Source organism: Misgurnus anguillicaudatus, chromosome 24, assembly GCF_027580225.2.
Source record: "Misgurnus anguillicaudatus chromosome 24, ASM2758022v2, whole genome shotgun sequence".
Taxonomy (NCBI): Eukaryota; Metazoa; Chordata; class Actinopteri; order Cypriniformes; family Cobitidae; genus Misgurnus; species Misgurnus anguillicaudatus.
This window is the reverse complement of record NC_073360.2, coordinates 5,749,294-5,762,354: the sequence shown is the minus strand read 5'-3', so window position 1 is coordinate 5,762,354 and position 13,061 is coordinate 5,749,294. Positions and strand designations below refer to the sequence as shown.

The window sequence follows — 13,061 nt, the reverse complement described above, 5'->3', positions numbered from 1 at the left end:
TTATCTGGTATCAAAAGTCCACACAACATTTAGTATCACAAACAGACCGGTTCAAATCTCTCTCACGCACACACAAAGCAGTCAAGCATTGGTATGTTCAGCCCATTGACCTTGCTTTAACCTTGCAGTTTTTATTTACTTTGAAGCATGTAGGCCATCCAAAGAATGTAGAAAGGCCTTTTCCTAATATGCAAATCAATGTTTTTTTTTCATAATAAAGATCATTTTTCTTTTATTAAATAGTCATTTTAATTGCATATATTACAGTTTTGCACTATTACGCATTATGGGTGCTGACATAAAAGATTTAATTTCAGCCTTGTTTGTTGCATTTTTTATTTATTTTTGCACCTCAAAATTAAGATAACACCATTTAGTTGAAAAATTGTATGGTAACGCTTTACAATAAGGTTGTATGTGTTAACATCAGTAGATGAGTTAGCTAACAGTAGCTGCATTTCCTTACAGATTTGTGCAAAACTTAAGCAATATTTTCTATATGTCTATAAAAAACTTTTGTGAAATGACAGCGTTTTTAGGATATATGCGACTAAAACTTAGTTTTTTATCCTCTCGCAATACAGTAAGTCATTTCAAACATCACGTTAAGCGAAGTTGGTTATTTGAAGCCATTATTTTAACCGAAGGAAATGTAGGAGTGTTATCCAAACATTATTGGCAAGCCCCTTATACTTGGGAGGAAACACGTAGGGGGTGTTTCTGGATGGTTGTAGTACATACCGCGTCATCGTCAAATAAAGATTATTTGATTTACATACCTCAGTTGACCTTTTAAATGCAGTTTTGCGAAATACACCTCTTCCGAAATGCCTGAAAAACATGCGAGCATATCAAGTTTTTTGCAATATATGGGAGTTTTTGCGAAATTGACGTGTTTTCATTGGCTGTATTTTCATTTCATGTCAATTTTCGCAATTTGAAGGGGAATGGAAATGCAGATAGCAATATTAGCACTTAGGGCCAGATTTACTTACAGTCAGCGCAAACCATAATTTTGGCATTAAATAACGACTGTCGGGGATTACTAAAGACACACTGTGGATAATTAGCGCTGGAAAGGTGTGGTCTAGTTATTTTTGCGACTGATCTTATTGCATCTTAATGCATTTCTAGGAGTTTCTCTTTCAGACGCAAACTTTTTGGGAGGAGATTTAAATGATTTTCCACTGCAATGTCCGTGGTGCTAAACTCAAGCGCATCTCATCAGCTCTGCTTATTTGCGACCCTGAAGTAATTTGCGCTGCTCTAGTAGATTGCGTTATGGAAATCAGCTGTTGCACCTCTGTTATTTATTTTGATCTTTTTTAGTAAATAATCCACATATATTACTACTCCCATCTACGCTTTTTTGGAATTGCACTCTCACGTTATTTGCCCCATTTAGTAAATCTGGCCCTTAAGGGGGTCCGCACCGGACATTGGCTGCTCACGTATATTTTGCATTTTGAAGTAGACGCTATCTAACGAAGCTCGCGCTATTTAATGTGCACGTCCGGTTTACGATACCTCCGAGTTGTCCTAGACGCGGCTCGACGCGGCGCTGAGCTGCGCGTCCGGTGTCCGACCCTCTTAAGTCTTTGTTAATGTTATTCCAGCCTGATCTCATGAGAATTTGTACAGATTTTACAAGTTGGCCAATTCATATCAATTCGTACAAATTTATTTGTGCAAAAATGTATGATTATCATAAAAAACAATAATTAAACGCCACCCCTAACTCCACCCCTAACCCCAATGTCACAGGGGCAAAGGCAAATTGTACAGAAATTTATGTATGTGGTCGAATGTGGTCGTACGCATTTTAAAATATGTACGAATTGCCATGAGATAGCGTTGGTTACTCATGTTAGTTTATAGAGCATTAGTTAATATTTACAACTTTTACAACTTTGATTTAAAAATGTATTAAGAAATGCTTAAATGAACATGAACTAAGATGAATAAATGCTGTAGAAGTATGGTTTATTGTTAGCTAATGCATCTACTAATGTTAACAAATACAACCCTATTGTAAAGTGTTACGAAATGTACGATACAAAGCAAATATTTAATGAGTGTCCGGCAGGAGCAGGTTGGGGTTTTGACCCTCTAGATTCCTAATAACTGAATGCTTTTGTAATTATAGAAGCAATAAGGCAGGTGCTTTATCTTTGGTCTCAGTTACGCTCGCCCGAGCTAAAACCCCAACCAGAACAACCAGCACGTTGTTTTCATTCACTTCTGTGCAGACAAAGAGTACCTTTAAAAGTAATGAGAGTGCACTTTGCTATCTTTTATAACTCCCCGGTTTTCTGTGTTTCTACAGGTCAACAATGACTGAATGTTAGAAACTTGCATAGGGTTTTTTTTTTATAAAATGACAGCAAAAATCTCTTGCTATATACAAATCATATGAAATGATTCACCTACTAATCTATGCATTGAATTTTACAAAGGTTAGATTAAATGACAAACCAGTTTATGAACACTTAAACAAGAAAATAAAATGATACCATTAATCTTTGATTGTTCATGCTAGTAATCAGTTTATTTTCTTCATATAGCTCTTTTTTCAATGCACATCAATTTCAATTAGTATTTGGTATTGAGAATGATTTAATTGAATTAAATTGTTAAATTGTTATGACATCTGACTGCTTATTATTGTTGTTGATGATGAGGTTGTCAGTGTGCAAAGATTCAAACCCCCTCAGACGTAGTCTTTTCTGTCATATGCATTCACTGAGGTTTGAGATTTGACCCCCGAGTACTCGGCTCTTGCCGGCATAGCGTGGTTTCGTGCTTTCGAAGAACAGGAACAAGACAAAATGGCTCCCCCTAGGATCAACAAGCAAGAAGCGCCCCATCCGAAGTACAACGAGTTCCCAAATTCTCTCTTTTGCGTCTCCTCCAGGAGCGGGTTGTGAAAATCCATGACGATGCCGTTGGCCGTCCAGCACACGGCCACTAACAACAGCAGTCCGCAAGTTACGAACGTCCCCCCGGCCGCCATGATGATGCGTGGCTTGCTTGCCGCGTCCGAGGTGCAGTTGGTGCATTTTGCCCCAGCTACTGCCAGGGCCATGCCCACCACACCGAGCAGCGTACTTACGACGCAGAGCGCGCGAGCGGCTTGCAGGTCGTCCGGAAGTCCCAGCATGGAGTCGTAGACACGGCAGTGCATCTGTCCGGTGCTCTGCACCACGCAGCTCATCCACAAACCTTCCCACACGATCTGAGTTATCACGATGTTCTGACCTATGTACGCTGCAACTCTCCACATGGGCAAGCAGCAGGCGACCATAACGCCCAGCCAGCCCGCTACGGTCAGAATTATCCCCAAAATCTCCAGGCCGGCTGAAGCCATCGCTGCTTTGCTTTTCTCTGCTCCTTCACAGATTGTGATGTTCAGCCCTGAAGATTAGCTCCTGTGTCGGAGCAGCCCCCAGATCTAAAGGCTTGCTTAAATGAAGAGATGGTGAAAGGGAGAGAGAGCGAGAGAGCGAGAGAGAGAGATAAAGTTTCTACCTTCTTTATACTACTAAGACGATGGAAGGTGGAGTCTTGGATGGCATCATGTTAAACGTGGTACAGATGAAAGTAGGGCTAATGTGGGCTTTTCTTGTACTAGGAAGGCACCACAATGGTGTAATAATGTGTAATATGTGGATTATACAGAATATATCGTTTTTAATAAATTGAGATTAGTGGGGAAACAGAAGTAGTAAAATATAATCCAGTCTCAGGTTTATCTTTCATCTGTCTGTGAGGGCTTTTAAAGAATACTTTTGACATCCCATGGCCCAGGAAAATGCCATCAAATTTTAGTTACTGATCTTTTTAAACATTCCATAAAACCTAATAAGAAATCAGAAATGGATAGTTGGAATTACTAAAACACTCATAATACTAAAGTGACAATCCTCTGTAGAAGAGGATCTGAAATACAAGATATGAGCGATATAAGTCAGCAGTTTGGCTAATACAATATGATTTATAGAAAAAATTATTGTTTGTGTCAACATTTTCTCTGAAATGTTACCATTCGTATTTTATTTTTCAGCTGTGTCTGAAAGCTTAGGCAGCTGACTTGTTGCCTCGCTGCCTCATGAGGCAATGACTTCAAGTCCGCTTCAGGAAAGCATTCGGACAGCCTTCATAGGCAGCGTAATGAAATTATGTTTGAAATATAAACAGAGAGCGCCTTTGTGATAAATAATCCCATATTTAAAACTGAAATACTAAATTCTCTATAGAAATGCAATCAAAAGGTATATAAAGTGAAAATGTAACTTTATTTACACAAAATTGCTTTGTTGGCCACCATTTTATTTTTTCGAACTCGACCAATCACATTCCCTGCGCACACATACGCATAAAATTGTGGGACAAGATGATGAAGGCATCTCAGGAGACAGAGAGTAAAGCAAACATTGGATTCGGACGTGCCTTGATGCCTTCCTGCCTTCGGAGGCAGCATTTTAAAGATTTCGGACGTAGCATAAGATCTACGAGATTTGCCACTTGCAGTCAAGAGAGGAGTTTAAAACAAAGCTGTCAAGTTGGACACTTGCTGCTTGCCGGAGTGACGTTTGCTTGTGTTTGGTGCAGTTGTCGCCTAATGGTTGGGCTTGTAACCCAAAGGTTGCCTGTTTGAGTCTCACAGTCGGCAGGTTTCAACTAAACAAGTCATGTTTCCCCTATTGCACCCTATTATTAAATGCATTAAATGCAAAAGTCACATTTGTCTTCATCCAAATGCATGAGTTTTATTGCAGAGGAGGCATGCAAATATATTTTTACAGACATCGTCATGAGAAACAATTAGCGTCCAAATAGGACTTATGTCAAGGAACCAAAACTCCATTTGTTGGGCTACCCTACTTGACAATCACTTTTACATTGGTTTTATCGCAGATGAAGTTATATTTGTCAAATAAACACTTTAGTTGAAATGTTAAGTGCTGCTTAATGCATAAAGCACGCACGCAAACAGTGACAATAGCCCATCGTGGGGACGTAAGGTATTTTCATCATTTACAGGGGATATTCAAGATCGTGTGAACATTGAATAGGCTTTATGCCCAGCTGCAGTACTTCCAGAACTTCAGCCAGCTCCTTGTTTCCTGTCTGCCATTATTGGACAAACTGATTAATTCAGGTGTGTCTGATTATTGTTGTTGTGACTACTGAGGTCAGGCACACCTGGATTAATTTTGATTCTGATTCTGTTCAGATAGGAGTAGGGTCCCTGCACAGTGCTTGAACGGTCCCCACCGTTGACAAAGCAGCAAACCCAAAATGGCAGCACAACACTACCTTAAAACACAACTGGATGATTTATGTAATACTTAAGCAGGTTTTTCCCAAATATTTGTGTTTAAAATCTGTAAAGTAGTTTATTAAACATATCAAACATATAAATTTGACTCGATAGGACATCAGTGTGGTATTGTTGAGTGCAGGTTACATTATTGTGCCAGTAGGTGGAAGCAAGTTGCTTTCTTTATTAGTCACTCAGTAGACGTTTAATTTTACCATTTTATATCTGCTTCATTCAGCAACAAACAAGGCGTGATCAGCAACAAAATGATCTGAATTTGAACTGTTAAGAAAGGTATTACAGAGGTAACGCTGAGGCTTCACTTCATACATGCACATCATTATTTTCAATGTTTTTGGTCACATTATAATTACTTTTGTGGTCACAAGTTAGTCTTTATGACTTTGCCATAATGATAAATTATAGTAGTATGTAACACAACATTAGCACAACATTTAAATGCAACATTAGATACGGTTATGTTTAAAATCTGTTTTCCTCTAATAGTACAACTACGGAATCAGAATATTGAAAATATTTACAGTATATGTAAAAATAAAAAATATTAAAATGGAAAAGTCTCTTATTAATAATTGTTTGTATGTTATCAGTCATCTCTGCATAAACATTCAGACTGTTACAATGGCACACAACAAAACTAATTAGCAGAAAATGAGATCCCTCCCAGCTGGTATGTGATTTGTATAACAAGACTAAGTTATTAACAAGACTAAGTTATTCTTTAACCTGTTAACCCCCTCTCAGTGCATATACCATGAAACTGACATTCCAATACTAACATGAACCCTTTGAATTACAAGCACAATTGTGGCATCATCTGACATAATATAATTTTATTGTAAATAAACAAATAGTTCCAGAAGTGTTGAAGAAGTGAAATTGAAATGTTGTACATGCATTTTACTTCATATGAAACCAGTCAAATTTTGCCTATAGTCCTGTATGGACTCTTATTTGTGTAAAGGAGTTAAGGACACCTGTTCACATCTGCTGACACCTGTATGTACAGTATTATGAATGAAAGAAAACTGTTTCAGCCCCTGAGGGCAAATGTATCTACACCCACATCAAGTGTAGCGGTTAACTGACCCAATTCTTCTATACATGCATCCACTCTATAGTATATAGTCAGCAGATAACAGCAGTGTCTGCCAGTCTGTTTGGCAATCTGACAATCATTAACCTGACTGTGTCCATCTACCCTATAATGTTAACGCACAGACACAGAAATATAGTAAAATAAAGCACTTTTACATCAATATGCCTGCTGATGATTGATTGACATTCTCTTATTAGCATGTTTCACTAATACAAGAAATAACTCTGGAACAATATTCAAAAATAAATGAACAATTAAGGCAAAATAATGAACCTATATAGCAAACAAATACATTTCTCTTGCCAAAAATATTTTAAATATATGCTTAAAGGGGACATTTCACAGACTTTTTAAAGATGTAAATAAATCTTTGGTGTCCCCAAAGTACATATGTGAAGTTCTAGCTCAAAATATTATATAGATAATTTATTATAGCATGTTAAAATTGACACTTTGTAAGTGTGAGCAAAAATGTGCCGTTTTGGGTGTGTCCTTTTAAATGCAAATGAGCTGATCTCTGCACTAAATGGAAGTGTTGTATAATCCCCTTCTGACATCACAGGGGGAGAAATTACCTATTTTTTCACATGCTTGCAGACAATGGTTTACCAAAACTAAGTTACTGGGTTGATCTTTTTCACATAGGTTGATAGAAGCACTGGGGACACAATTATAGCACTTAAAAAAAGTTGGAAAAAGTCTGATTTTCATGTTATGTCCCCTTTAATACATTGTGTAGAAAGCAATTAAGTAAGCTTAATTAAATATATATTTTGAATTTGAAAATAAATTTAAAGTTTTTCTTCCAATAGGACATGAATATATTTCTTTGGTTTGAAATATCGAGGGTAAATATATATTTTAAATATATTTATTTTTAAAATATATTTCAAAATATACAATTTTTTTAACATATTCCAAAATATATTTCAGCAAATATTTTTGGGCAATTTTTTGTATATTTTGAAATATATAATAATATATTGTAAATATTTTAAAATATTTATATACTTTTTGCCGTATGGCATGCATTCAAAATTTCAACATAATTGCAATTTATTCCGAATTTACAGGATTTTCTCAGTTGAATTTTTAGCAAACAATCCTATTCTAAAACTTTATGGGGCGGTTTCCCAGACAGGGATTAGACTAGTTCTAGACTTAACAGTTTTAAGAGCTCTCCAAACTGAAAACAACTTGCACTTACATATCTTAAAATACATCAGTGCCCTTTGTTTTACCTCAAAATGCACACAGGTAATGTTTTTAGTAAGGCATGTTTGTTAAAACTAATTATATTTCCTAATTAAACTAAGGCCTAGTTCTGGATTAAGCTAATCCTGGTCCGGGAAACCACCCCTAAAGGTTTAACTTAGTAAAAAGTTTATGCTGTATATGTTGTGTGAACAAACATGCATTTAGCAGACAGGTGGAGCTACTAGATAAGAACTTGCTTGATGGATTATTTGCATGTTTTGAAGTGTAAGGTGGTTTTTCTGGTACAATTTCACAATCAAACAAGGTGTATTCCAGTACCAAGCCACTCGGAAAACAAATCTTAAGGTCACATAAGATTTAATCAGAGTTAAGTAAATAAAGTCAAATAAATAATACATTTAACACTTATTTACTGGTGATTTTCACATGTGTTTCTTATCAGGTTAAATATTATGTAGAAAATAAGTCAATGAAACAAAATGGGTAATTTTGACACTGACTCGCCTTACCATTTACTAGTCATTTTCGTTTTACTATGATAATGATGAAGATGATGATGAAACAATAAACAATGATAAAAGAAAAAATAGATATAGTAAAATCATTCTGAGATAATAAAGGACATCTGTCACTATTATGTGCCTGAACAAAATGAAGTTTTGGGTCACTATCAGGACAACACGCTCCAAACTTTAAAGTCATTAGTTTATACCTGTTGAAAAACAATCCAACAAGCTTATAACAAAAAAGTAAAAAATTAAATATGTGACACAAGACGCTCCTGACAATTTGTTCTTAAGATTACACAACAAAAATGAAGCAATTTTTAAGATCAACACAACGTATTTCTTTAAAAAGGAGAGCATGCATGTTTTGGCTTGTGAAGCCGTTGAATTTACACCCATCAGTATGGGAGTGTGAACCTGTTTTACCATGCTTTCTCATGATCACACGCAGAACGTTAATGAAGTGCTGGAGGGTATTTGTCTGTGAGAATACAGACTTAGACTGAGAGATAAAACAGGTGCAGGGGTGTGTTGACCAAAGCACATCTAGATTTCTGTTTATTTTTAATAAAAATATAATAAGTGACAGTACAGTACAACATAAACAAATTACTTCTAATGACATTAGTTCAAATTATAGCTAAAGCGTATCAACCATTATACTGAGCTAACGTTTCTGTGTAAAATGTATGTATGCAATACAGATCCTTAAAATCTTGCCTGCCAAAGTGTCAAACCTCCTTGCATAGCAGTGATCCATGCTCATCGTCTTTAGAAAACCGAAACATTTTGATTTTCCACAAGATATTTGTTCCACAGGTCAGTTTAGCCACTAGCCAAACCATTAAAGAGTTAACTTTAAATAAAGTTTTAAAAGAATTTTTGTTAAAATAACTTTGTTATTCTTTGCAGTTAAATTACAATATGCATTCATCCTTTAAAGGATTTAAAAAAGCTTTTTGCATTACCTGAGAAGTATCACCCATAATTAGGTCAATAGGCTTTATGCCCAGCTACACTACTTCCTGAAATTCAGCCAGCTCCTTGTTTCCTGTCTTCCATTATTGGACAAACTGATTAATCCAGGTGTGTCTGATTATTGTTGTTGTGACTACTGAGATCAGGCACACCTGGATTAGGAATGGATCAGTTTGTCCCATAATGGCAGACAGGAAACAAGGAGCTGGCTGAAGTTCAGGAAGTAGTGCAGCTGGGCATAAAGCCTATTAGGACAAACCCAGCCACTGGGTACACTTTTATACAATGCACAAGAACTGTATCTACTTAACTTGCTCTCTTATTCATGAATATCAGTCATGTGACCTTTTACATCATTCCAGTTGCCTGCCGCCATCTTGAGTACCTACCGAGTACCAGTAGGCTACTGACAAGCATTGGCTAGCTTGCTTAGATTTACAGATTTCTTATCTTTTACTGTCTATGATTCTTACGGATACAGTAAATGGCTACAAAAGACAACATTTCGCACCTCGACAGTCATGAAAAGAAACGTTACTTTAAAAATATATCTTGGTTAGGGTGTGATGCCTACTCGATCGCTGATGCGTTCTTCCAGCCGCTGTCCGCTACTACCGAACTACCACTATTTTTACAACACTAAGGCTCAACACAACATGAAACTTTGCTTGAAGTATCACCTGGATCTCTACACACGAGCATTGAGAACATTGTTTGTGTACACAGAGTTTACTAAAAAAAACTGACTTGGTTGTTTTGGCGTCCGCTCGACATCTTTGCCAGACACAAAGAATCGATTTCCGAATTCGAATGAATGAATCTCATATGAGGCTCCTTTTTCAACTAGAAGGTCAATATTGTTTTTCACTTGCGAGAAAACAACGAATTAACCGTGCATTTATATGGAACTATGCTTTAGGAGCTATCCATCTTTACTCTCCTCCCTCCTTACGTCGCATTCGGAGATCGATACATCTTGACAGGGAAGATGGCGGCGAGTGGACACCAAAACAATCAAAGTCAGTTGTTCAAAACCTTCTTTTTAGTAAACTCTGTGTACACAAACAATGTTTTTAATGCTCGAGTTCACGTGTAGAGACACAGGTGATACTTCGAGCAAAGTTTCATGTTGTGTCGAGCCTTCTTAGTGTTGTAATAATAGCGTTGTAATAATTTTGATGCTCACAACATATTGAAGACCACTTCAGGTACTCAAAATGGCGGAAGACGTTTGCTATGTGAGTGACGTCGGCTAATATTCATGAATTTGTAAGTTGCTTTGGATGAAAAAATACACTAAATAAATAAATGTAACCAGAATTTAAAATGAACTTTTTCACTTGCCTGCCAATTTGGCTACAATTTTTTTTTAAATGTGTGTGCTGTGTGTAAATATTATGTAAATATAAATACACACACACTCATGTATGTATTTAAAGAACATTTACATTTTGTATGTGATAATCGCGATTAATCACATACAAAATTAAATCTGCCCACCACTAAAAACTTCTGCTCTTGTTGTTTGGGGCGACTTTCGTTTTTTTAATGCTAGGGTTACTAACCACAGTTAAGTATCGTCACATTATTATGTTCGAGTCTCTAGTCTAGGGCGCCATTGTTTGTTGCGTAGTGACAGTTGTTTTTAAGTAAGACAAAGATGCACAGATGCTGCGCAATAGTGCTGTATTTAGTATACCATGATGACACACAATTGTAATTTCACTGTGCATATTTGGCTTACATATAATTTACCAAGAAATGAACGACTGAACATAATTTATTAAAAGTAACCCGCCAAATTGGATAGTGATTTTACAACATTACCTGCCACAATGGATTATTATGCGCATTTGGCCGGTCTGTACATTGAATCCAATGATATTTGAAAGACATTAAAGTCATTATAGATATTCTCACACTGATCTTTGACACCATAACTTGTAATCCCTAAATATTTCAAATGTAACAAGGGTTGGTGCAATATTTATTTTGAAAGACCAATCTAGTTATTATTAATATAGAGATAATGTGGGACTATTGGGGAGTTGGACTCCTGAGTTGGACCGCAAGTAGTCACAGAATTTGAATACTAGGCTTAAAATGTTAAAGATGACATAAGTGACAATGAGTGATCTATATCATTACCTTACTGTTAAGTTATTTGTTAGGCACGACCAACATACTGCTTTTGAAAAACATCTTATTTAGCCCTAAAGAGTCATTGACTTGAACTCATCAAGTATTAGTGTTTCTTTGTGAAGTTGTGTTTAGAAACTCTGCAGTCTTTAATTACCTCATACGGTCAAGCTTTAAGTTCTTCCGGTGCTGTTTCAGTGCTCTTGATCAATGCTTGATCACTGGAAAGCACCAATGAGTCACAAGATCGCTATCACTAACTTCGGTCATCTATAGAAACTCAACCTACGCAACCAAAAAAAGCCCTGAGGACAAACTCTCTGATGTCATGCCTACTAACTAACATCTATTAGTTGTGAGTTTCAAGTGACTCACTGCTAAAAGTAAACATATACAGACCTAAGTGCACTTATAATCAACATGTTTCCAAGGTTATTATAGTTTTTCATTAGTTTTTATTTTTATTTCGTTTTGACTTTTTGTTTTTAAAATCAGTTTTGTTTTAATTAGTTTTAAAAGTGAGTTTGCTAGTTAATTTTTTTTGAAAATGCTTAGATTTTAGATCTTCTTTACAGAATTCACACCCTATACTAAATTTACTCATCTCGATTTAAGCAGCAAACATTCGGTATAAGAGTAAACAAATAACAATAATATAATGTTTGAATCACAACAAGTGTTTTGACATCGACAACCCAAGCGCACTTTAAAATGAAAATTCTGTCATCATTTACTCATCCTCATGTTGTTCTAAACCTGTATGAATTTCTTTTTTCTGATGAACACAAAAGAAGATATTTTGAGAAATGATGGTTAAACACACAGCAGTAAGTGACCATTGACTTCCATAGTAGGAAAAAAATAATTTGGAAGTATTGTGATAAATGACGAAGAAAATATTTTGATAAATGATGATAAGCACACAGTTGACCTTACCCATTAAATTCCATCATATTTTTTTATTCCTACTATGAAAGTCTATGGACACTATTTTTATTTCTCAAAATATCATCTTTTATTTCATCAGAAAAAAGAAATTCATACAGGTTTAGAACAACACAAGGATGAGTATATGATTTTAAAGTGAACTATCCCTTTAACACACTGACCAAATTATATTCAGATGTAAAAATATTTTTACACCACTTTTTAATGTATGATAATTTAAAGGTGTTCACGAGATACCAACCTTTCGCCAACTTGCTTTCAACTTCGAACACTTTGAATGCCTCTTTTATTTATTTCAGTTAAGGACACTTATAGTTTTCATTTTTTCGTTCGTTTTCGCTAACGATTATAACCTTGCATATTTCATTGCGTTATTGTTATTTAAAATTGTTAATTTAAGTATTTTGACATAGCCTATAAGTGACTCCATGAAAAAATCAAATAACATCAAAATGTTGATCTGGCAATAAAAACAAAACTATACTTTAAAATTGAATACTAAGAAAAGCCCAACGTCTGACATGTTCAACCTTGTTAGGCAGTTTTGTGGCTTCATAAGAACTAGATGAGCCAGTTCTTATACTCAGTTCTCTAAGTATTGCCAAATTATTATGTTTGAGTCTCTAGTTTAGCGCACCGTTGTTTGTTGCGTAGTGACAGATGTGTTCAAGTAAGCCAAAGATGCTGTATTTAGTATACTCACAATTGTAGTAATTTCCCTAAACTATGCAGATTTGACTTACAGTTTTAAGTGACTCACTGCAAAAAGTGGACGTATAGACAGATCTGAATACATATATAATCTACATATTTCACTGCGTTATTGTTA

The 13,061-nt window shown here is 35.8% G+C and overlaps 1 protein-coding gene across 1 annotated transcript; it reads right to left on the bottom strand.

Moving 5' to 3' along the window:
- Positions 1-2,013: 2,013 nt before the first annotated feature.
- Positions 2,014-3,666, bottom strand: LOC129437528 (claudin-9). Its single transcript, XM_055195725.2, has one exon. It carries the CDS (start codon positions 3,365-3,367, stop codon positions 2,711-2,713), a length of 657 nt encoding a protein of 218 aa, XP_055051700.2. The 5' UTR covers positions 3,368-3,666; the 3' UTR covers positions 2,014-2,710.
- Between the last annotated feature and the right edge of the window lie 9,395 nt (positions 3,667-13,061).